Source organism: Ischnura elegans, chromosome X (assembly GCF_921293095.1).
Source record: "Ischnura elegans chromosome X, ioIscEleg1.1, whole genome shotgun sequence".
Lineage (NCBI taxonomy): Eukaryota > Metazoa > Arthropoda > Insecta > Odonata > Coenagrionidae > Ischnura > Ischnura elegans.
This window is the reverse complement of record NC_060259.1, coordinates 92,461,126-92,487,829: the sequence shown is the minus strand read 5'-3', so window position 1 is coordinate 92,487,829 and position 26,704 is coordinate 92,461,126. Positions and strand designations below refer to the sequence as shown.

General features: G+C 40.2%; 1 protein-coding gene across 6 annotated transcripts in view; it reads left to right on the top strand.

Moving 5' to 3' along the window:
- The first annotated feature begins 1,618 nt into the window (after positions 1–1,618).
- Positions 1,619–26,704, top strand: part of LOC124170851 — an 83,777-nt gene continuing 58,691 nt past the window's right edge. For 5 of the 6 annotated variants that reach the window (XM_046549854.1, XM_046549850.1, XM_046549853.1 and 2 more), the window contains exons 1-2: positions 1,911–1,992; positions 23,625–23,931. In XM_046549854.1, coding sequence (XP_046405810.1) covers positions 23,685–23,931 — 247 coding nt within the window. In that variant the 5' untranslated portion in view covers positions 1,911–1,992; positions 23,625–23,684. Of the gene's footprint in view, positions 1,993–23,624; positions 23,932–26,704 lie in introns of all 6 variants that reach the window. The other variant, XM_046549852.1, reaches the window with a different exon arrangement.

Genomic DNA, 26,704 nt, shown 5'->3' with positions numbered 1-26,704 from the left:
CTTTTAAATTTTGGTTTCATTCACCTTTTTCATGCTTAAATCTTACCTATAACTTGAAAAACCAATGCTTGCCCTCCCCCCCCCCCCCAAGTTATGGTCCTGGGTTCGCCCTTGCTTGCCGTGACAGAAATAGAAACTACGTGTCAGACTTTCCTTGCTGGACTTACTGTTAGTACTCGGCATTCAGCCCCCATTTCCAGAGGACAATTTGCAATTGTGCAAGCACGGGTGAAAAAAGGTCTCATGAAAGAAGCATCGCATGTGTTTCTATGCAAGAAGAATTGGTTGAACTCGATGGATGGGTATGATGAAATTGATGTCGAATGTTAAGAGAGATGGTTTGAGCCCTCAAGTCTAGTTAACCTAGCCGAAGGCTTTTTCATATTGGTAGATCATGCCTCTTATCTTTGAATCCTTGCCAATCACTAGATGGAGGACAATACTGGTAAAGGAATTAGCTTTGATGAGGACAGCTTGAAAAGAGATCTTTTATTTATGGTTAACCAAGTACGGAAAAAATGAGATTGATGAATTAGCTAAGAAATATGGCTGTAGAGTTCTAAGGCTACCACTGTATCATTGCGAGTTAAATCCCGTTGAGATGGTTTGGGCTCAAGTAAAATGTTTTGTACATTACATCGAAATTAAAAATTCAACTATCAAGAAGACTGAGGTAGAAAAACCTATCGTTGTCTTATACAACATCACCTTTCATGGAATAGTAGCCAGAGCCAAATATTATTACATAATATGGAAGGATTAGAAATTTTCAGAATTGGCGATAAATTTTATTATCCTTCACTAAATTGTTAATTTTTATATTAAAGATTTTTCAGTAATCAGCTTGTGCATATTTAATAAGTACATATATACGATAACGAAAGAATTTTCCTATTATATTGCAGCAAAGATATTTAAGTTTACGCAAAACATTTCTTCATTTATGCCGTCTTTCGTGAGATCCCGATTTCCTTTTCGGACCAAGCCATTTTGGCTCTGTTATGGGTAGTTGCATACGCTGGGAGGATGCATGCCGGCGGAGTGGAAGCTTAGCAACACTGGGTGCTTACTGTTCTCCAAAGAGCTGTCTGTGCTCGTGGTGTCAACTAAATGTGGAACCCACTTTTCAGTTACACATTTTTTTTTTATAGATTAGGGCGTGTTTGGCTAATTGCACTGGACATATACAATAAGAGTTGTCACTAAAAAAGACATACTCTAGACATCTACGGAATGGCACATTGAGTACGCCGTGCAAATTATTTCTTGACCTCAACCATAATAATTGTGTGAAGCGACAAATCTTTTTATTTTTTCTGGTAATATTTGCGTAAAACATATCGTAAATGATACTAATTCTTTCCCTAATGTATTAGTATTTCAAATTAAATTGGTACATGAAATGACGCGTGCGTTAAAATATAAAGGCCAAACCTTATTGAACTATGCCACAAGAATGCAATTTGAAGCGAATGTCCCGCGCTTCGTAATGGGGGCTACGCCTCCAAGCTGATGGTTTATAATATTGCCGCAAGAGAACATTAGCGGCGTTCGTCCCGTCCCCTCGGTTCGGCGCCTTTTGCACGAGGATCGCTATTTATGGAGGTTTAGTGTACTATATTGCACACAGGTGTCGCGAGAATAGTCAGATGAGGAACGGTTTTGGATTTCGGCATGTAAACGGAAAAATTCAAGGGACCTACGGTAGAGACATGGTAACATTGGTCAGTGAGGAAATGGTAACAAGGCCGGTTATCGATCGTTAATCATTTAGTTGGTGAAATAGTAGTGTTGTGTGCTTTATATCTGCGAAATGAGGTAGCTTCAGTGCTAATAAGTGTTGGTACGGTGTGATACTATTTGTGTTACTGATGGCAGAGTGTTGTCAGGGTCAGACTGAGGAATGGGTGGTGATAATTCGTTATGGAAGAAATCTGGATCGATCCTGGGAGTATTCATTGTACGTCGAATGTGATGGATTACGGTATATAGGTGAGTGTAGCCCGTTTGTTTTAATCAAAGCAATTCTCAGTCACGGATATCTGGATTTGTATTCAATGAGACCCAACAGGATTAATGAATTTTTGTCATCTATAATTTATTTTTGGTAGATGGCGATAATTCTCTTGTGTGGATGATTGGAATCGTTATAATTTTTGTGCATTCCTATTAATTGATATTTTTCTGTCTTGCATACTTGTATGTTTATTTAATATACTAAATTTAAGATTTATTTTGTCCACCTTTAACTATATGGTCCTTAAATTACTAAGGATTACTTTGCTATCAGTTTAACATCAACGTTGCCAATTTGTATTATTGTTAATATTATGTTGTTTAGCAGCATGTGAAGTTAACCGTGGAGAATACATTACAGATATGTGTATTCCGTGCAATTTACTCTTTTGTTGCTTCAGATTTAATGATGCGAAGTCATCTACATTCCATTTTCTGTTTATATCCTCGCGCACTTGTTAATGATACGAAATACGTTACGCTCGTCAAATTTTATGAATTAGATTACTGCTTGTGATAGTGTTGTTGACACCCGACTGTGAGGTGTATTTCAATTCTGCCGCGTTGACGGCTGTGGTATTATTATTAATTATCTTTGGAATCAAGGAATGGGGTAGCGTAGCGGTCTAAAAAATGGCCCGGAAAGCCAAATGACTGTGATTCTATTCTCAGTTCCGGGTAATTGTTTGCCATGGCAAAGAATGTGTATCCCAGTTGGTAAGTTCGTGAGGTTTCATTTTGGGAATGTATCTATGCAGGAAAAAATTATTAAAATGGGGATATTTAGTTTGATAACGAATCTATATTTTCTTAATTTAAAATATCTCAAATTTTGCATTGCTTACATGTCTTACCATATTTTTAATCTTACTTTTTGTGTACTTGGAGCTTTTCCTTAGGTGCATCTCTCAGAAAGTCACTGATTATTAAAATTCATTCAAAGGTCATAGTACTGTGGATTTATCATTTTGATTTTGAATGGGCGTTGTCCACCTTAAATGCGCCTAAATAATAGGATACAAAATATCGGTATCGCTCCTGCTTTTTTAGTGTTTAATGGCAGTGGGTGTGTAGAATTTCTTTTGATGTCGTTTTACGGCTCAATAACACGGTACAAGACGCATACGAGTCAATGTGTAAATTTATGAACTCCGGAATCAACGCAAAATGCACCCTGTTATCACTCAACTTGTGCAAATGCTTCTAAAGAAAATTGAACTTGTTCTACTTTGATTCATGCAATCTTAAATTTTCCGTCCCTGTGCCCCAAAATCGTTCGTGCATTTAGGCATTAGCACGTACGGGTTAATGTACTGTGTAACCAGGCCTTGAAAGGAATATGCGATGGTAAAGCCATTTGGGATAGTATATGGCATTCGAGAAAGCTCAATTTAATCGCGCACTCGACTCTAGTGTTGAATATATTTCGTTTGAATGTATTTCACGTAGTCATTGTCATTCAGTCAGTGTTTTCAATGGCATCCGGTATTATTTTTTGGTGTAGTGGTATTAAGAAAAATCATGATATTGAAACCATGAATATTCATGTTCAGTGCATTGCTTTGGTGCGAGATGAAGATGATGTTTTCGAAAAATGAATTTAAAATTATTTTTAAATGCAGCGCAGTTATGGAAATAATTTAATGTACAAGTGCGATTTTACAATAAAAAAGATGTGGGGATTCCCCGTCGATTTCCTCCCGACTGGTTTAGGGTGTGACATGCGAAGGGGGTGTGGGCCGAGGAATATTTTTAGTCTGCACTCAGCTATTATGTCCTGATTTATCGGAGTGCTTTGAGTATGCTCTTTACAGCAGTTTGTTATATCCGTTAGATTACTGTTCTAAGTACTGAAAATTTTTACATGTAATACATTTTCAGTTACTGAGATTTGTTCTCAACAGAGCGAACCTTGAGGATTCTTTTCCTCCCCTCAGCTAGGTTGCCAGTCGATAATTTCCCAACACTGTTCATGGCATTCAAATTGTTTCGATGGTTTCTCTTTGTACTTGATGCTGGCCTCTCTCCTTCCAGTCTGGGAATTATTTGTAGTAACCTTAAGATTATACCTATTCCACCTGTGTCATCGAACAATCTTTACATCCCGCCACACTTCGACGCGGTCATTTTTTCCGATTAACCATTAAGCCTTGCTCTCTCTCTCTCGACCGCTCGTATTTTTTGTCTCGGTGGCAGATTACTCGGATTAGAACTTTGGTCATCATCATGAAGTAACCAGGATATATAGAGAATACCCTCGTCTGCATTTACTTGTATGCTTCATAAGAAAAATACCTCGGAGAAAATCCTGTTTGGAATCTTTAATGTCTGGTACAGTGGCGCAGCGAGGGGGGAGTTTTGGGGGTTAAAACCCCAGGGCTCAGAGAAATTTTTAAGTTTGATCCATTTTACTTAATTGGATTTATATTACTAATAGAACAGTGTAAGGATTAATAAAATAACCCTCAGAAAGCCGTAAAACTCACCATTTTGAACAGTTTATCTTAAAATTCCGCAATTCATAAATCTCGCACCTACCGTTTATCCTGGTGGGTATTCCATACCCCCACACACCCCGGTATTAGTTGCACCTAAACCCCCCCAGCCTCAATTCCTAGCTGCGCCCCTGATCTGGTACTCTCTATACACCTGTAAGTTTCAACAACGTAATCTAGACGGCATGAAATGAAGACTGTTGGAGTGGGGGTGATGCCTCATCTTAAGGAACGTTTTCCTAGGAACGACTGTAGCGGTGATCGCGATAGACTTCATGCGCTGTTCTGCTGTATTTTCCTCCTATAGTCTGTACAAACTGGGAAGGCGGGCAAGAGACCGGACGAGAGCCCAACTGCCGTCCGTCACACAATAGCCGGGGTCGTTCGACCGCTTGCATAGTAAGTCATGAATCTCTGAAAAATTATCACACATAAGTTGACGTAATTTGTAATTTTTTATTACAGTTTTCATTTCTACCTGCGATTTCATGGAAAAGGAGTTTAAACACGATGGAGTTAAGTCAATTAGTTATGCAACAATAAGTGTTTGCAAAAAATTTTATGTTGCTTTTTTTTGAAATGTTACAAACTGATTGATATAATTCCATCGTGCGCGCACGCGGTCGACCAGACCCCAGCTACTATTTGGCGGATACGCGGCTATTGTTGGCCTCTCGAGCGGTGCCTTAGGGCGAAAGTTGATTGCCCCGTTAAACGATTTTCCTATTTGGAGTGACGATTACGATACTAACGTCGTGAAACCTTCGCTAATATATAACACTGCATTTTTTCTGCATAGTTTATCTAAATTGACATAAATTGGATATTGTAAGTTTTACATGTTGTAATTAATTGAATGTATATTATTTTTGGAAAAAAGTCACGACTAAAGAATTCTAGCTAAGTTACCAATCTAATGAGTCTTTTAAAGCTAATGTATATGCAGGTGTAGAGTAATAAAGCAAATAATTATAATAATGACAAAAACACGACCCGTCGGAGGAGGTCGCGAGCGGCGAGTTGGGGAACTAGAACGACTCATCCGCTCAGGGGGGCTGCGAAAGCATGGGAGGGTAGTGGCCGTGGTGGGGATGGAGAGTATTCTCTGGGTGTTTAGGAACTCTGCCTTCCTAACAGCGAGGCACTGGAGAGAATACGAACGGGAGCACTGGAGGAGCGTGTAAGAACATGAAATTTTGTGAAGTCTTTTTTTTTCTAGGCAGAAACGTGCGAGCTAATTGATTTGTGCAGTTTGAGTTTGCATTCTGTCCCCTTTTATTTATTTTAATAACACATGCCTGCATTTTTACGGTTCTTACATATATTTTAAGTTCTGTTGATGGAATACCATATTTTTTGTGCGCTGAATCCGAAAATGTCGTATATTGACTAGATTGAGTCAGAACTTTTTTTTTAAAATCGCCATGTGTCAATTTCTAAACTGTCATGTATGGAAGAAAATCGAAAATATAAGACGCACAATTACATGTGTGCTAACGTGTAGAATACAACTTAATGTGCACATACCTACTTTTTCTACTTATTGCATGTAATCTTTATTACTTTCATAATTGGAGGCATCGGTGGAAACAATGTTCATACTTTTATGCTAATTCAAACAAAATTATGCTGTTGTAGTGAAAACTACTCATCGCTTTTTGGGTGCGGTCTAAAATACGAACTAATGATTCATTGATAAATCGATGAATAAAAGTGACGGAACCATGATTAACGAAGTTAACTCATGTCGAAATTGCGTCATATTTGGACCCATACTTAATATTTGGTGTGCATTCCTATTCTTGAAATTATACGGAGGTAAAACACTAATTGCGGGAAGTTATTGGTAGTCATCGAAGAGCACAGAACATAGTTGACTTATCCTATCAGCGTGTCTCAAAAATTGGAGACCTGGAAGGCATGTCACGTGAAAGGGGGGAGCTTGTAAGAAGGATAGGGGGGGGGGGGGGAGCGCTTCCCATTGTTCTCAAGTAACTTGAAACTTCTACTCGACTTCAGCGAAATTTTCTCCGGCTGTAAATCCCCGGGCTCTTTCCATTCCTACATCCCATTCCACTTCCATTTTTAATCAGGGCGCTAGGATCATCGCTAAAATCGCTCCTCGGAAAACGTACCTTTAATCGGAAAAAATGACCTGTAAATGTCCGCCCTTTAGTTACTTTTATCTTATGAATTGCGCCAGTGATGGAATATAAAGTTGATTCGTCGCAGTTCCTTAGTACTGGCGGCGTCGAACTTGGTAGGTGCGTGTATGACATTTGGCCAAGTTAAGTATCTTTGTTTTTTCGGTACTTCGGAGCTCATCTGACTCGATTTTCTGCTATATGCTGAGAAGTAGGAGAAATGTTAGATTCCCACCTGCCTCATCGACCACTTCGTCGTTGATACAGTGTTCGGGAGTAAGTGGTGCAAGATTCCGAGGAAACCCTTCCGACTCTCGTTTTCCATTGTACTAGCCATCGTCCTGCTCACATTCGCGCCCACCCGCGGCTCAGAGCGCGCGCATTGAGAACCTGATCTAATCGTGGTGACTAGGGATGGGCAAAAAAGAACCGAACTACCAACATGAACTGTTCACTGAAATGAGCCGGTTCGAAAATGTATCCGGTCCAACAGATATGGTCACCAAGTTTGAACTGCAGCTTACTTCGGGAAGTGCGTTGTGGCTACAGCAGATGGTGGTTACGATGCAGACCATCCAAGCCCACCGAAGTGCGTCATAGACGACCGAGCCCCTCCCCATCCTCTATCATTCCACTCCGTCCACGAATACGAAAAGTTTAGCTGCTGAACGGTTCGAACGCCCTAATATTCCGAGCTGGTGTTCTAGATATTAGGTTCCTTTTTGGCGTTCGTTTCCTCAGGGTGTTCATTTTTCGGAGGCTGTTCGTTTCCCCTGGCCGTTCATTTGGAATCTCGCGTTCACATTCATTTCTTGTTCATTTGAAAATTTGCGTTCGATGAACAGGATGCGATGGTTCAAGTTCGCGGTCAATTTACGGGTGTATTATCTGTTCGTAATTTGTGCTATGATTCAAAGATTTTAAATATTAGGTTAAAACTTTATTTTGATTAGTTATATTAATGCAGAAAATCAGTTTCAGCAAATGAGTTACCCAGAAATGGTTTAACTATGTTATATTCACTATATATGTCTTTATTAAATTATTTGTGATGATATTAACTTTTAACTAAATCTATATTTTACCCTACGTTGATTTAAGAGGTCTGAACTAATGATTTTAGGAAACAAAAACTGACACAGACTAAAGAGGAAAAAAAATTTATATTACCAAGGAGTCTTAAAGAGAGATTCACAAATGACGTTTATACTAAAAATATTTATAAAGATCAGTTAGCTCTGTATGAAAGTCTAAGTTGCCCATTAGAGGAGCATTTGAAAACTTTTCTGGTGCTAAATACTTGAATAACGTCAGACGATAGGTTGATAAATATTAATTTTGGCTTATTCTACAAGTGTACATCAGTTATTTTCCTGCAAACAGATAACCAAGTAAAGACCCGGAACTGAATTTTCTTGAAATTACTAAGACTGTGCGCAAACCATATGATACCACACTAAGCTTTCATGTACTCTCAACGGCCGATAAACAGTATTTTATACCTGAATGTTATTGACTGTTCGCCATGATTAGATATTTTGTACTGTTCTTTTTACTGAACAGGATCAAAACGAACGGTTCATCAAAATGAACTCTTTAACCCAACGCTAGTGGCGACTTTTTTGACTTATTTTTACCTGGTGCGAATTGGCGTGTCGTTCGTAAATATAGACTCAGATCCGTTCCTGGAGGGTAAACTTGGAAGATGAGCATGTGGTGCAGTCAACATAACACAACTCTGCTGCTTTTTATCATCGGATATGGTCATTTCGTTTTTATCTCACGCATATAATGCACCCGAGAAAATTATCAGGTAAAATTCTCGAACTTGAGTTACGGCCAAATGTTGGAAAGGGCCTTCTGTACATATATATGAACATTTCCAGCTGATACATGAGTAGTGCATCGCGAACGGTCTGTTGGCCTGGCTGGCTTGTTCACTTGGGTGCATTATTGAAGTTGTACTGTTTTTTATAGCCAGTGAATTACATGTAAGGTTTACCTACACGTGACACTTTACTTACAATTATGGTGTGTGCACGAATGAGTGAAGTGCGAGTAAAAATGCGAACGAAAGAAATTCGTATATATCTGTACGTTTTACATAATGTTTCCAAGTTCCAGTGCGTATGCATGATGTACTTAAACACTACCTATAAGAATATTTCAACGATTACGAGTGAATAATGTTCATGAGGTATATGCGAGTGAAGCGGCCGTAGATTCTAGCTCATGGAATAGTTGCTGGTTATCACCGTTCAGTTATCCACTCGGGAACATCATATCTAACGCTTAGGGGTGTATTCTTTGGTGCGTAACATGCATTATTACGCGCACGCCCTTCAATAACTCGTGCACGCAGTTGTCTGTAAAGACCTTAGGTGTAATGCACCGGTCAATTTAAAAGTTTTTTTTTAATTGAAAAGATATACATATTTGATAATGCGAGAGATTGAGCGTATAACTTGCTGGCTATCATAAATTACTGAAAGGGTTTGAAGGTCGTAATTTCACTTTGCTGGTGTTGTTTATTGCTTGAATCGGTCTTATTTCAAATGGCTGCAACCTTTCGTTGATACTTTTTTTAATTTTAAGGTTTTATCATGATGGAGCAGTTAGAGTGACATAAAAACCCTGGCATATTTTATATCAAAATTTTGAATAAGTTACATGATGTAAATACACTGTTATTTTTCTTTTTTCCATTGAAAGCATTATGTTGTCGTTTCCACGGAAAGCTTCTCTTTACAGTGTCCGCGTTCCTTAGGCTACGTTCTTTCTCGCTTCCTTGCGCAGGAGAAAGCGAAAAAGCGGCGGAGCATTTTGGACGGTGTTTCGGTGTCGGTTTGTTTCATGGAGGCTGGTGTTTTATGGCATCAAGCGGGTCCAGCTAGTCGGACCAACTCAATCAATTTTTCTCGTTTACTTGATCTCTATATAGAGCACTGACGTTGTTGCTGGAGTGTTGTGGTATTGAATGGCATTAAACTGTAAAAGAAGTTTTTATTGAACTATCATCAATGTTCTCTGGGTAACGAGACGGTACAACATGTAGAACGAACATGTTCGCCAGACTGGGTACAACAAGTCTCACACGGTCTCTTTAGTCTCCAGAAAAGGGACATTTTCTTGTGTCTTGAACTTCCACTGCCAAGGAAGGAGTGGCACGTCACGGAATCGTTCTTTTCTGACTCTGAAATCGATGTTGTGAGTGAGCGGCGGTCATTGGCTTGGCCCGCAGCCGCAGTGAAAGTTTGGGCCTCCCCGTCGTGATCGAAACTGCCTTCGCGAAGGTGACGGAGGTTGATGTCGCGCAGCTGTAAGCCTGAAAGGGCTCGCATGTGATTGAAGGGGATGCTCTCGTCGATCGCGCACACTTTTCTCTTCACGCACGTGATTCTCGAAGACAAAATGCGCCTTTTTGAAAGGTCGACTTTTGAAAGGTCGTTTCTTCAGCGGAAGTGAATTTCTCGTTGGCTTATGAGGCCTCTCTCCATGGGCCGCGCGCAGGTCCTTAATAATATTCCCGTCTCTCGAGATCCTCACTCAAGACGTCCGCTTCCGATGTGACGTTTCTGACGTTATTAAGGAGTCTTTTGATCCATTTGCTTTGTGTTCCTGAAATGTAGATTTTTACATCACAAATATTTGTAGTTCTAATAGGCACCTTGAAGCAATAGATATATACAACTCCCCTGTTGAGGCAGCATGCTAGTTAGTATGTTGGTGAATATACCACATCCATAAGCTTTTAAATTGTTGGATTTTGTATTTAATTCACTTGAATTTAGCGATAATTTGACGTGTCCATAGTTTCTGTGAAAAAACCGCTGTCGATGTAGATACACTACTTATTTGAAAAGGAATTAGGACATTGGTCTCTGTTAAATTGATTTCAAAGCCTTAAATATTTGATTAGTGATTTATGACTCGCATTTCAAGCGTAATTTAGAGAGCGCGGTAGAAAACACATAATTTTGCGGAAAAATTCGCCGATATAGGGGGAGTTGTTTTTTTCAAAGGCTCTTTGAAGACTCTCAAAAGTCTTTACATATTTCGTTTGATAATTAATGGAGTTAACAAATCAATTGGAAAAAGTGTCCTTAGGTGTGAATTGTTTTTGTTTATATGGACTTGATGAAACGATAAACCGTAAATTACTATTTTTCAAATCCTTAGTTTGATGAAAAATGTTAGTAAGGCCATTCCTTACAAGTAGTTGCCTTTGAATTAAATAATTTTTCCTCAAATTGCTGGATAAACTATTTATTTTGAAGGGCTACTACCACAGGATTTCAGTAAATGGTATTTATTTTTTCTTTGGTTTGTAAACCTTTATGGGGCGTGATCCTTTTGCAATCCTCTTGAGCTATTCTTTTCCGCTATTGAGCGACAGTTTTCTGTTGTGCGTGCTCGCCGTATTCAGTATCCAAATTCAAGTGATGTTTGATGCTAATATACGATACAAATTTATTGTTTATTTAGTTTTCACCTATCACGAATTGGCTATATATACATACAGCTATCACGATAAAGAAGGCCTACGTCATGATCATAATATTTCCGCGTCCTACTCAAAAAGGTTTGTGTCATAAAAATGCATTAAATTTCTTTGTTTATATTTAATTACAAGGGAAATTCATGTTTGGCTTATGGACATTAGCACAAATAAAAACTAAGCTTCTTTCTTCTTCATAAGTTCCTTAAACTTCTGGTGCCAGGTGTAGACTTTTTCCTTCGCTGGTGGACAGATGCCCGTTACTTCTTCCATAAGCGGCATATATCTTTGGTTGTAAGTAATTTAACTTAAAATCTTGAAATTTGACCGTGGTATCGTAGCCTTATGCGATCGCAGGAGCCCGTCACTAGAAAACAAAGGAAAAGCATTGAACATAATCAGAACAATAAGATTTTGAGGAGATGAAGCATTGATGAAGAAACATTTCAAAACAGAATGTATTGCAGCAAATAGTTTGTTGATAATCCCATTTTTTCTTTACCGATATCCTCCTCAGAGAGAATTCTACAATTTTACTCACAACAAGATCATTTATTGCAGGAAACCCGAATAAATCGTACCATTTGCCATGACAACCCCAATGGAATCAGTAAGTGGATTCACCTTTATTGCTTATGCCTAAAAGATGGATATGAAAACAACAATAGCAAGCTCTTGTGGTGCTATATTTATTAAGGTATATTTTATGCAAAAGAAAGAGTGTTTCGGGTGGGGAATGGGAAAACAGGAGGGCTAGGGTCGCCGGCCTCCCTCCTGCTCTCTGAGATAGGGCGTCCAGGGTCCTTTCTAGAGGTACTTTTTGCCCTCGAGGCTTGCAAGACTGGTAGTTATACGTGAAACGCGAACAAGTACGAGCCGCGGACCTGACATTTTTGTCCCTCTAGAAAATTCAAAATATGCCCTCACCTTTATTATATGTAGTTGGACGATGGTACTTGGTGACTTTAAATTAATTCTAGACTTCTCTTTTCGAAACAAGAACGTGACGATTAAACAAATAGGTTTTGAAAAAAATTTACACACATAACGCCGCGGATGGCATATTTTTATCCCATGCGGCGATTTTTCAAAGCAAATAATATTTTAGGGTTTTTGGTGATTTTTTCATCGTAAAATTTGTGCATACATCATTTCTTTTTGTGAGAATTTTTGTCAACCTTGGTATCTGACTTATCGATAGCTGAAAATTAAGTTTTTAGGTTGCATTTATCCTGAAAATATATCAGCTAATCTTGACAATGTACTTAAATACTGCAAGTGCGTGCAAGACATGAGACGTTTGACCTGGTTTATAAAAATTTGAGGGTGCAAATATCGGTGCAAGGCAAACCGGGAAGTATTGAAACTGGAATATTGTGAACCACACCCTGGTCGTTAACATTCTGCGGCCGTGGGCATACCCAATGGAGACACCGGAAATAATATTTTTCTTTGGATATCTGGCCACCTATAAATCGTGGTATTCAGTCAAGAAAAATAGTTCGATAAGAATTATTGCAATTTTAAAATTTTCTATCACTCCGGAATTATACTATAAGGCCTTAGTGGTCATGCGACCCGTACTGCAAGTACCATTAATGCCCACTTTATTGCTTTCGTGGAGCAGTGCTGGTGGGCATCTCATCTATCACTTATTATCACCTAGTGTTAAATGTCATAGAACATGAAGTGTTAGAAATGTTGATGGAGGCTTCCTCGGAGTGGTACAGTAGGCGCGGATTGGCGTCCCGGTTGTCCTCCTCATCGACTCAGCTTCGTACGAAAATTTCGCCGGCGTTGCCGTAGGCGTTCTCAGTCGCGGGTGCAAGTTCATCCGTCCGTCCGCATACAAATTTAGCCCAGTCTTTATAGTTGGTAAGTAGCCAGCTGCCTGTGAGTATGAAAACCACCTCTTCAGCGGTTCGAATCGTGTGAAAATGCAGACGTCAGGGAAGAAATGACTCAACAAGAGTATAGGGACCAGTGTAACCTTTCCAGTCTAACAAATAGTGAAGGAGAATTAGGAAGACAGGCTACGAGTTACCGCGTGTAAGGCACTCTAAAACTATGAAGACATCGAAGTCGCGAGTGGTCCGATTGGGCTAAAGTACATTAAAATACGAAAACACTGTTTGTCTCGAGTTTTCATCGATTTTTTCATTTTATGTCGGATGCAAGTTTTTTCCCGTCTTAGATATATAGGCCTTGGTTTTGGCCTGGTTCGTCCTGATTGGTCGGTTTGTGTAAGAGTTTCTTCCAGGCGTTGGGGAGCGAATAGCTGTCCTCCCTGTTGAAATAAGGTGTTTTGGTTATTTCAATAGCCTCTCGTTTGAGTCGGGGTTAGTAAGGCTTCTCTCTACCGATGAGTTTAGCATTTTCCAAGTCCACGTTGTGCGTTGGTCCATCCCATACGTGCTCGACGATGGCAGATGAGCGTAATTGTCTATTCTTGGTGGGCATTTGGTGTTCCTCCATTCTGAGTTTCAAGGCTCGTGATGTTTGGCCAATGTAGGAGTCTCCGCACGAGCACTTGACTCTATATTCCGCTTCGTATCTCCATGGGCACACGGTCCTTGGCCTTACATATGTGATCGGCTGTTCTCGTGGCACAGTGAAAGCGTGTGAAACTTTCGTACGAAGATGAATCGGTGCGGAGGACAACCCGGAAGCCAAGCTACGCCATGGAGTGTTAGGTTAATCATTTTCAACTTCTATGAAATCATATTGGTAAACATGTATCTACTCTCTTCATCCCTGCGTACTATTTGTGAAGATAAAGGTAAGAATAAGTTCTCTTGAGACGTAAGTATTTATTTCTTAATTAAACCATCAATAGGGCGGACTACTTTGGACACAGGTTTCTAAGTGGGACCAATGATAGGGCAGACATTACTTCAGAGCGAGAAGAATTACGGAGGTGAGGAACGCGATGTCGGGCTACTGAAATGAAGAAATTAACTGGGCGTTCAAGAATTTTCAGGAGGGACAGGCAGTGGAGTAGATTACGGAGCAGTATTCGAGGATTGGGAGAACGCATTCAGTGAAAATAGCTCCCATGGCAATAGGGTCGGTAAAAGTAGTGAATCTATATGGAACTGCCACGACTGACATGGCCTTTGATTTTATATTGTTGAGGTGCGGATCAAAAATGAGTTTGGGATCGAAAGTAACACCCAGGTCATTAACGGAGGAATCAATCGGAACAATTTCATTAAAAATAGTGTATTTATTATGAGCGACGGTGCGTTTTAAAGAAAAAGGTTTGTATTTGGATTTGCTCGTATTAATTTTCGGTATCTCAGAGGTGTCATACTTTTATATCTTCGCCAAAGTATGCGACGCGGGCATTAGGAAGTAGCAAGCACTGAGGTAACATTGAACCATTTAGCCAGGCCATATCGTATGGCCCGGCTAAAAGTCTTAACGCCCTTTCTGCAGGAGAGTATGAAAAATATAATTGGTACTGATATAAATTTTTTAATTGAAAGTTTAAAGGTTAACTTTTTATAAACACTGGTCATTTTTTGGTAAGGTATTTTGTTCCAATGAAGAGAAAAAATCAATTCTATGGTCCTTAACCGTAATGGACTCTAATTAAAGGATAAATTTGGATTTTTATATTAGTGAATTGTACATGTAATGAATAGAGTGAGAACGTGAGATCCCCTTGTCGTTCTAACCCCCTTCCTTTCCTTCCAATGATGTAACAACTGTCTCATGGGTGCAATCAATAGCTCCCAAAAGCCAGAAAATCCAGCTAATGTACGAAATCTAAAGTATCATTGATCAATTTTACTGTCAGAGGCTTACGTTTAGGAAGCTGTATACATTTTTAACATCAATATGAAATTATAATTCTTTCCTTGATTTGTGGACGGACTTTGTTCTTTGAAATCGACTTACTGAAGATTGCCTGACTGTCAAAAAATGTCTCGCTCTACGTTTTTTTGATACCCACCCTCGTGAACCGTAATGCAACGAGGACCTTAAAACACTAAACAATTCAGAGCGGACATTTCAAGTTACCTACAGCTTGTTGAAACAAATAAGTAAGAAATCTGTCAGCATATGTAGCACAGAAAGCAAATAAAAGGCCGTTCCTCCGTTCACTTCAACAGAGCATCCATTTTAAAAGTATTTCTAACTTTTTAACTATAAGTGAACGCCAAGTCTATCCAATAACTCTACTAACAAGGTAATTAACAACTTCTTTTGACGAGCGGAAATACGTAATAAAAATATCATCATCATTTGCGAACGGATTACAAGTATCCCTTATCCGCCTCATTATCAGATGAAATCGACGTCTTTCTTTCATATATCAACTCAATACCCGTTGAGTCCGCATGTGCTCCCCTGCAATATTCATATATTTCATGAAACAATCGCTATATAATCGATGACACTGCGTAAATTTCGCTTGTAAGTCCCTAGGCGTGAAATGTTATTTCATATGGCCCGTGTAATGACTGTGTCCTAGGCAGGTCATAATATTACAGCCTTGAGGCCTTAGCTACCGCCCGACTTATGGCCTTTTGCATAGATGAGAATCGCTCGTATCTCAACTCCGACCTCTCCTCGCTCGAGTTCTCATTTCCCATGTCCCTCCTCCGCCGCACTTCTGCCCAAACTTCGCCACCAGCTCGGTCAGTGAGATCTTGGAAGAAGGCCGACTGGGAAGCCATCAACTACACCCTCTCCCTCCTTCCCTGGGATCTCCTGGAGAGCGGGTCCCCGGATGACGCTACGGAAGTGTTTTATGACGGTGCACGGTGTCACGGGAAATTTTGTTCCCTCCCGAAGGATATCGAAGAAAAAACCCACGTGGCTCACACCTGAAACCTCCCGAGTTCTTCAAAACAAAAGAGCTGCTAGGAAGCTTTGGAAGTCTTTTTCCCAATCCCTACACATATGCCTCATTTTCTTGCCTTCGTATTGTCGCGGAATCTCCTACGCCGCGATTATAGCAATAGCATCAAATCAATTACAGATGACATGGCTTCTATCCCTAAACGCTTCAGGTCACTATTTAACTCGAAACGGAAATGAACCCGAATACCCATCGTTAAATCAGACCAAGGGTCATTCTCGGGGCCTGAACGATCTTCAGCCTTTGAGAATTACTTTTATTCAAACTTCGCCAATTCCACTCTACAAATCTAACGTTCAACACTTTATCCGGTTTTCTCTCAATCACTCACCATGGTCTCTGTTACGCCCGAGGAGACTCTACGCCTCCTTAAATCTTTGCCTCTCAGCAAAGCCTCTGGTGGTGACGACCTCGGCTCACTCTTTCTACACCGAACCGCTGATACTCTCCACATCCCCCTCTGCATATTATTCAACCGATTCGTTTCAGTGGGACCATTTCCTTCAGCCTGGAAAACAGCAGTTGTTACTCTCATTTTAAAATTCGGCATAAAGCAGAATGTAAGTAACTGTCGTCCTGTACCTATCCTCCCCATTCTTTCTACTATACTCGAACGTGTTATTCACGACCACCTTTTATCATTTACTATCGCTTTCATCTCACCCCAGCAGCACGGCTTCCTTCCAGCTAGCTCCTGTGCTACGAAATTATCTATTCTTCATCACCATATCACCGCTGCATTCGAAGCCTCTTCTCAATTGGACTTTTGCTATATTGACTTTGCGAAAGCCTTCGACTCCATCAATCACACTCTTCTCATTCCCAAACAGTCTCATCGATATAATTTCCACGGTTCTTTTTGATCAATACTCTCGAATTTCCTAACCGACCGCACTCCGCGCGTCGTTGACGGATCGTCTTCTCCAAGCATCCCCATCCTTCCAGGCGTGCCCAAGGCAGCGTTCTCAGACCTCTTCTTTTCTCCCTCTTCACTGATGATAATGCCAGCTGTGCACTTTCCAACGCATGCGGAATTCTCCTCTTTGCATACGACTGCAAAATATTCCAAAGTTGAGAATGCTTCTGACTCTCAGTCATTGCAGTCTTCCCTTCATTCCCCCAAGGTCTGGTCCCTTCAGTGGCAACTTAAAATTAATACGAACAAATCCAAATACAAACCTTTTTCTTTAAAAGCACCGTCTCGTCCATCAGCTTTGAATGACATTGGACATATGTGAACTTGTCCTTGTCGGGAAGGTAAACAATGGGTGACTGAATCCCATTAGAGCCTATGCTGACTTGTATTCCACTCGTGATTGACTTCCAACAAATGCCATCTTGCGTCAATCGTAGCAACTGATGGATTGTGCTAATTGACTTTCTACCTTGTCTATGCCATTGGCATTTGAATGTAAAACAACGAAAAACAATTGAAAAAAAAACGAAATTTCAATTTCTTCTGACTTACTGCTTTTCCCATTTCAGCCCTGAAATTGATGTGTGTGCATTTACGTTCTTTCAAAGGACATATTAATTATTTGAGAATTCGTTTGGGTCACTGTGCTTCCAAAGTTTTTATATGTGATTTTAAAATTCTGATGTGGCGTCAGTGGCAAGATTGACGCCACGCGCTCATATAATTCACGGAATCAATCATACAAATTAGAACATACTATAAATTTCATTCAAATGACAGAAATTTCCGTTTTACACGGTGAATAATAGTCATTTTTATGATCATTCGATTGAAAATTCGCCGTGTAAAACGGCATTTAGAAAGGAAATCGTACAGACTGTCTGTGTCCGCAATCTTGAATGGAGCGGCCCCGTGTAGAATAGCACTCTTTAGTGTTATCCAGCTGTTAATATCTTTCGCTAAAAGTAACAGCCGTGATTTAGAGGTGCCATTTTTAATTGCTGCTTTGTCAATCAGGAAGTAAAATAATAGAACCACAGAGATTTTATCATCCAATTATTTATGAAAAACTTTCTAAGTATTTCTGAAACTAAGAATACGAACCGTGTGTGAGTTGGAGATGATATCTCGAAGCTGTTGGTTTCTGTTGCTGCATTAATAGACAAAAAAATGGGACGTTCCAGCGTTTCAAAATTTCTTTGGGTAATCACTCAACGTCGTTCGATAATTCACGTGTTTTCACGTCGCATTCCTCTTTCTCTCTCTCTCTAACTAAGTTAAACCACTAAATTACAGCTATCGCTTCTAATTTCAGTTACGCTCCCAGCGAATGCAACGAAATATTGAGTGATCTTGCCGTCATAATGCTCCTTTTCCACTTCCTTCTTTCTGTAATTATCGATATTGTCGTAGAAGGGATCAAGATATAGGTGAACTCCATTTCTTACCCGTTCTGAACAGTATTTAGGCGCACTGCTGCACTACCTTCAATAATGTAGTAATTAATTCCTTAATATAGAAACAGAAATAGAAAATAACAGAGCAAAAAAATTCATTGGTCGGATAATAACATATTGTAATATTTCATCTTGAATATAGCAAAAGAAGAACAATTTTTTAATGTTTTTACGCAGGTTGTTACAGTGATGACAAGCAGTAACCTAGAAAGAATTTTTGAACTTAGTCGTGCGATGACTAGGAAAAGAAAGATACCCAGGGTCACATCGAGGACACGTATCCCTAGTGGAAGGTTTCACAGAAAACATGTAAAAATATTCAGGGTATTTTTCTTTTGACAGTCAGTGCAAGGAAAATCCGAGGAAATATTTCCTTCGGGTTAATATCGAGCCATTTAACTTGATCGTAGTAGGGGGGCATGTGGACATCTCTGCTAAGTATAAGACTAAATCTAATGCATGGATTTAGTGGACGGTGTAGTGTGGAGTTATCTTCTTCATTTAAGTCGTTGTAAACTAGACAGCAGCAATCAATAACTGGGAGGACCAACGATGAAATGAGCATTTTCCTAGTGTATTGAGGAAGAAGTTTTGAATGCACTCTACGTTCATGTAGGATGGAGTTGATTTTACGAGAAATTTAATTAACATGATGACACCAAGACAGACTTGAGCTGATAATAATACCAAGATTTCGAACTAACTCGGAGTAGCGAATGAAGGTGCCATCAACAAATCACTTGAGCTATTTACTATACGAAGGGAGCTATTTTTGATTTTGGGGCTGCCAATAGTTACTGCTTTGGTCTTACTTGTGTTTAGAACAAAGTCATTTTGCGGGGACCAAGCAGAAATGACTGTTAAGTACTCATCAAATTTTTTGACTGCATCGGCAATTTCACCAGGGGAAAGGTGACGATATATCTTCAGCTAATCTACATAAATCATGTAGTATGTGGAAGGTCAGTGGCGACAGTGGAAAAGAGCAGAGGACCAAGTACAGAACCCTGCGGCACTCCACAGCAGACTGTGGCCCAGCTGGAAAGGTTGCCGTAAGTGTCCCTTACGGCTTATCGATGATGGATACGAATGTAACCAGTTGAGGACCGAACAGGTGGAGTTCAACGTCCTCATTTTCTCAAGTAAAAGAGCATGGTCAACCCGATGAAAGGCCTTACTGAAGTCGAATAGAACGAATATCATCAAAATGAATGGCATGAATATCGTCCATTACGAACATCATCGGTGATTTTCGGAAGTGCCGACAGGGTGAAGAATCTGCGTCGGAATTCGGATTGAAATGGATCAATTTTTTGTTACGTGAGAGAAAATGAACAACTTGGAAATGAACACTACGTTCTAGCGTCTTGGAGATGTAGCATAAAATGGATATATATGTGTAATCCTCGGGGTGCGCTGGATTTTTAACCTTTTTTATTGGTGCTATGAGTGATGATTTCCAAAGGGTGGGGAAGGTTGTAGTGAAATATTTAACAAATCAAGGACTACAGGCATTGTTGTAGCAGGATAGGATGGTTTTAGCATTCTTAAGATATTTCGTCTATCCCTGTGGATTTAGATTTAGAATGGAAAATAAATGTATTGAAGGTATCAATATTGATATTGTCGAAATAGAAATTTGAGTCGCTGTAGGGAAAAACAGTGTTAGATTTGGTAACTGGAGTAGGAATAAATGCGGTACTGCTTGGATCTGCTTGGGAGACAGTGGAGAAGAAAATATTGATTTGGTTGACGGTAATATTTTGTCGATGATATGCGATACCTAAATATCTTTGTTCACTCCACGTACGATTAGAATCATTACTGCCCGAAAGAGCACTTGCAAAATATTTCCGTTTGATTAAGTGTATCGTCTGATTCCTTAAATTGGCAAATTGAGCATGCAGGTATGGGTTGTTGGTACGAATGAAAGCAGGTCGAATACGATTTCATTCCCTAAGGCATATAGGTTTTTTAAAACTCCATATTTAGGTTGATCTATTGACGGAAGCATATGATTATTTGATTTTGGGATTGAACGAAACCATTATTCATTTTTTTCTACACTGGGATGCGGAAAAAAAAATTTTGTTAGAATCATGGAAAAAAACTCACGCTAAATTGGAATTAATCTGGAAAGGAATTTCTTTGGAGGGTAAAAAATTCAAAGAAGGTCCTCCAAAACGGTTGAGTGGACAAGGCTAGCCTTACTGTTTTGAGTATGATTTATTTTGCTTAGTGGGATGTATTAATTATCTAAATTTGATTGGAATATCCTATATAATGAAATTAATGGTCTAACAGTTGCTTTATAATTTAGTGTATACCTTTACTTCAACTTACGGATATGTGCTCATGTTTTAGTTTTGATGGAGTCATAGTGTCTTTAGTTTGTGTGTATGATGTCTGCGTTTTGATTGATGAGTTAGAATTCTGGGACTCCGATATTTACTCTAATGTGACATTATTCATTCAGCAGTGCCCAGTATGAAAAGGTTTGGCAGTTATCCAACCGTGAATAAAAGTTACCCATAGTTAAGATTGGATTTTTATTACTATTTTATGGGCATATAGGTCGAAATATTGATGGCTTTATTATATTTATAATCTTATTTGGCCATATCTCCTCATTTGGCTTTATTTTTAGTAAGCTTATTCCATCAATTGAATAAATACCGTATTTCATATTAACTCATTCATATTCTCGTTATCCAAGTTTGAAATTTCTCCTCGTTTTCTATATCTGTAATATATTTGCCTCCAGGCATCGCCTCAACAATGTTATCGTATATTTAAGTTCGGTGGATTTACATCACACTGAATTTGAAAAGTTTTTGTTGTCGCAGTTATAAAATGAAAATTTTGTATGATTCCGACTGTTTTGAGTAGCTAGCGTCATGGGTAACCACTTCCTCGAAAATGTGTTACTTTACCAAGATGTGAGTTGAAATTCAGGAAACATCTTGATGCGCTGCAACCCCCTGAATCTCTGCTCTTTGGTCGACACTTTCCCATCGCGTGTTGCATACGTCCAAGGATAAACCGCGTTCACGCTTCAAAATTATGAGGACCCGACATAGAAATTAGTGGATACCAATTACCTGTTCTCTTTATCCGTAATTGTTAACTAAATTTGTTCTTACGTGAGGAATTAATTGATCAAACGTATAATGAAATTCTCGCCTTCAGTAATCAAATGGATGAGTCCCGCGTGCAGCTGGGAACCATCGTCATTCTGGTGACCTTTGCGCCATTTCGGGTGGCATTGTCTGCGCAATCTTCGGCCCATATCTAGAAATGAGTTATGGTTTTATAATGGAAGGGGTGGTTACTTGTGTTTCTATGTAAAAATTCCAGAAATACTGGACGATATATCAAAAAATGTAAGCAGACGCACTCGTGTTGTAGAACGCCGAGCTTGCACTCTTGCCGAGCTCTTTTTCTGGGTTCCGTTGTCTCTGGCGTATCTTCCTGGACTTCACTTAGGATTTTGAGATGATAAGTAGGATTTAGTTTTTCCAAATCGTTGATTTATTACAAAATGATACAGGTGTTGACGAGGGTCAACGTCAATAGTCGCATTAGGAGACATCGAATAGATATTACCACACTGCTGGGACGATGTAAGGGCTAATTTTAGTTGCTCTTGAAGGCATGGGCCATTATCTTGGGAAATGTACCTTATATATTCTTTATTTTATTTGTTATTGTGTAAATTTGGCAATTACCAACGACCATTGCGGAGTGCTTCCCAATTAAGTGTAATTAAAGTTATGGCGAAGGAGTTATAGTGGTTTATTTATGATGCTTGGAGTATAAGAAGAAAATAAAGCCTTATTGCTCGAATTGAAGTCACGAGGTCCTGTATAGTACCTCAGTTAACTTCATTGTATTATTTCAAAATAGCTGCGTGAAGGAGGTTTACCCGCGAGCAAGCAATTAAAAAGAAGTCTCATGTCCAATTTTTATAAATTCTAAGCAACGTAAGTTTTAAAAAGATCAGTGTAATCCGTTCATTTTATGTAGCAGCAATTTCCAATGTGGCATTAGATTACTGAATGTGCTTTGCTCCTTACCCAATTTTCAACAATAAGAGTCGAACTTGTATCATAAGACTAAGAAGTTTTTATACTTCAGTCAAAGCATGGGAGATAATAAGATAAAATTTCCATTAAAATTGGATTATTAGGACAATGTAGTAGTCAGCGAAAAACATTTTTTTAGAGTCAATCGCATGTGAAGATACTGTGTAAAACTTTCGAGTGGGGAAAAACCATATGTCGTTGCCGGGTATGGAACCTGAATCCTGGAAAACGAGCGCCAAGTCTTTTGGGGTCATTTGGGCTGCTATGAAGCTGTCAAAATTCCTTGGCCAATGATGGTGTGCCTGGTGGCTTGGACCTCCTCCCCGACCGTGCATATCATTCCTGGGATTCCGGGTTTGAATGCGGACAGGGCAATGGTTTCTCCATTGCGCGATGTTCAAAATGCGTTTGGGTTATTAGGGTTTGAAATGTTTGTTGCGTGAGGGAAGGGAGTTTGTGGGCGCGTGGTGCATGAGAAGAGAGGGGGGCCAATAGCTTGTTGCTGTGGAGAGAAGTTCAATGTAGGGCGGGGGGGAGGGGGAGTCGCTATTTTTTCCCAGAAAACCATCCTAAACACGTAGTACACCTTAGTTAGTATTAGTTAACCTTTTCGTTGGTAACCTCGGGCAGGTTGTGTGGAGGACTCGATCTGTGGCTTAGATCATTTTGCATTCGGGGAAGAAGGGCGGAGAGGTATTCTGTGCCGGCGTGAGTCTGTTCTTAACGAAAATTTGTCTTGTGGACCGCAGCTTAACTTCCACTTAGAACCCGGGCCCCCGGGATCCCCAGCACTCTAGCTACCATATCATCTCGATCTACAAAGTAAATATTGAATGATAATTATATCCGTTTCCTATAACTTAGGGAGCTTTGAAAGGTTATATCAAGGATGAGTCTGTGAACTTTGGGTATGAGTGGGCTTTTCGGGTTAGCGTCGCTCGAGTCGCGCCCTTAACGCTTGACCCCGCTTGGCCGTGCCCTCCAAGCGCACGCGCGCTCTCTCTCCAGGCCAAGGTCGAACGCGTCCCCCTCCCTCCGCGGTGACGTCACCGAGGATGGCCTTGGCGCCAGGATGGCCGCTCCGCGGCGCCACCCTCGCCGATCGATGCCTCTGCCCCTCCCCTCATCGTGTCGTCCCCGCAGGTGCGTAGCGGCGTCGCTGCGGACAGCAGGCCGCGCTGGATGGCGTGACGCGCGGTGGACATGTTGCCGCGGGGCGGCGGCGCCGACGGCCCCGTCGAGCTGCTCGAGATGGTGTCGTTCGGCATGGACCCGCAGTGGTGCGGCCAGCTGTTCGCCGTGTGCGGCCCGCACGACAAGGCCGTGCTCGCACTGCCAGACGCTTTCGCCATCTCGGCGGCCGCCGCGCCACCCATCGACGTCGGATGGATCGCCGTCGCCGGCACCTTTGGCCTCCAAGTGTGCCGTCTCTCCTGCTCCCTGGATTCGGGTGAGTGGCCCTGACAGCCTCCCATCCTTGTTTCACCCGCCTCCGCAGATTCTGTTGGAAGGGTAATACCGCCGCTTACGGCCGCTTACCTTTACCGTAGAGAGCGTGGTCAGGGGTGTGTTTTGCTCCTACCCAAGGATTCCTCTCTCAAATCCTTGAACAGCCTTTGGACTCCATAGAATTGTTCTGTCAAAGTCTTCTTGTCTTATCGAGTGAAAAGTGAAAAGTAACGGGAGGCTCCACTTGAACTACGCAATTCGATTTGTCTATTCTTCATATGTGCTGCGAAGTTTTTTATTTCACTATATTTTTATATTAGCAAATTTATGTATGTTCATGGTTTTATTACGACTTCCATCAACTTTAAACAAAAATATTAGGCTTCGCGGAGTGAGGAAAGTTGAATGAGTATATTTTTAAATTTACTCTATTTCTTGCTGTTGGAAGTAATCGTAGTGGCATTTGTTTTTGTTATCATGGAACATCTAAGTCGCTTTGATCTAAATTGCAACATCCATTCGGTAATAGATCCCAATGAAATTTATTGTAATTCGTGTGCTTGATTTTTATCGCTATAGTTACGTGTTGGCGTAACGTCATTCTTCACGTCCGATTTTTTATCTGCAATTTTCGTCAGTGTAGAAAGGAGTCTTCGGAAGAGCCTGTATAGAAATGCAGATCTTTAAATGAATTTTCGTATTAAAAGGTCCCATGTGTTTGATCGTCAGTCGATGAAGTACCAATGGAATAGCATACGTTGACATTTTCATGTGAATGGCGTATTTATCGGTGGCACGTCCTCCTCCTTCGCCAGTCTCCGTTTTCCTCTCGCCCGTGGTCTGCGGGGTCAACGTGCCGCTCTTTCCCTAGGTCGCGGTCTGGCCGTATTGCGAGCCGCACTCGCCGCCTCCTCGTTGTTCTGTCTGCATAGCCCTGCGATCGTTGCACATCTAGTCGTGTTAACACGGAGACAACTCTCCAATGATTTCATTGGCGGACCTACAAATAAACCATGTCGTTATCAAGCTGTTTAGTTTATGTTGAAACCTTCATCATTCAGTAATAATATGAGAAATGTACTTAAGTCTTGAGTTGACCGCGTCACCTGTCACAGGTTCATAGCGCATCGCCTGTTACTCTAAGGTATACCCAAAGAATTCACCGAAGTCATTGGCAAATTACCATTGTGCGTTCCAGCCCCATCCTGAAGTCGGGTCATCTTTGAAGAGTTTGTGCTTATTTTGTTTGTTTTTGTCCATGGTTGCTCCGTTGCTCCGTAATCGTGGTTTATGTAATGTGGTACTTGTTCCTTTAATTTTCATTCGCGATTCTTCTGGGATCCATGAAGAATCCAAGATCACTTGGATCCCTGAAGACAATGAGCGTGTCGCTCGTCGAAACGTCGGATGGAGAGAGAGAAAACGTCACCCGGTGTGGAAACCGTAGACATCTTCACTAATACACGTGATATCGTGGTGGTCAGTGAATGAGACACATCGGCCGTGATCGCGGACATTTCGATCTTTTCCCCGTGCACAGTAATTGCTGATTGTCCCTCTATCTCACATATCTTCTCTGCTCCAAACCTACGGCACTTTTCCTTCGATGTTCTTCTCTTTGGTTAGCGAGGAAAAAAATCCATGTCCATCTACCCGTCTATTCCTGAGATGTGTTTGATTTAATTCATTTATTATTAATGCCATCATTTATGGTAGTGCTACTTTTTTGCGATTAGAAAGCGCCCTAATTATATATAAGCAGTTGACATTCTTATTGTTCTTGTTTCATTGGAAATGTAAGTTGTAGTAGTAGTATGTAGTTTTCATCGCACCTCGTTATATTTGTGAATGAATCTTGTGAGGATGTCAACGATGGAGGGTACGGTAAAATGCAATCGTCATGAGGGTACCTGTCGCTGATTGAACACTCATGCGATGCATTTTATGTATCGCATGAGTGGTCATTGGTCGAGTGGACTTTTGCCATGTTTTGGTTTCTCTTAATGCTGTTTTAAGATGAAACATTTGTCTTTAGAGTGGAAGGGCGTTGAAATCTGACGAATTTTGGACAGGTTGTTTTCATTTCATAGTTAAATGGATAAAACATTTTTAACCCTTAACCAGTGACGTGCAATTCTTGTTACACTACCAGTGACGTGCGGTCTGAGAGACCGCAATAAATCAAAAATTCATAAAATATTGCTATGTCATTTTTATTGCTTTGTTTAATTTTTCTTTGAATGCTTAACTTTTCTAAAACGTATATTAAAATTTTTACACTCCCAATACCAACCAATTTGTCATAAATAAATTGTGATTTGAAGCAGGATCAAAAAACTGATGCCAAAAACACTTGAGTTATAATTATTATATTTATGTATCAATATTTCGCCAGATTCAGAAAAGGCCTTAAATGTTAAAGTTGGAAGGCTAAGTAGTAAGTAGCCATGAAATGTATCCCGCTTATTCCTTTTCTTGATGCATTCTTAGTAAGTGACGTGCGGTCTCACAGACCGCTAAACTAATTTAATTGCAAATTTACAGAAATTAATAAAAGGAACGTTAACTTTAAAGAGTGGGATGTCCTTGTTATGCAAAAATATGAAGCTAACGAGACTTATAGATATTTTGAAATCTTAATTTTGAAAATATTCATAAGTTTAGAAACGCAGCGGTCTCTCAGACCGCACGTCACCGGTTAAGGGTTAAGCTGAAAGTTTCCTTTACTGGATAATTCTGGATTCAATTTGATCGGAAGATATTTCTAGAGAGAG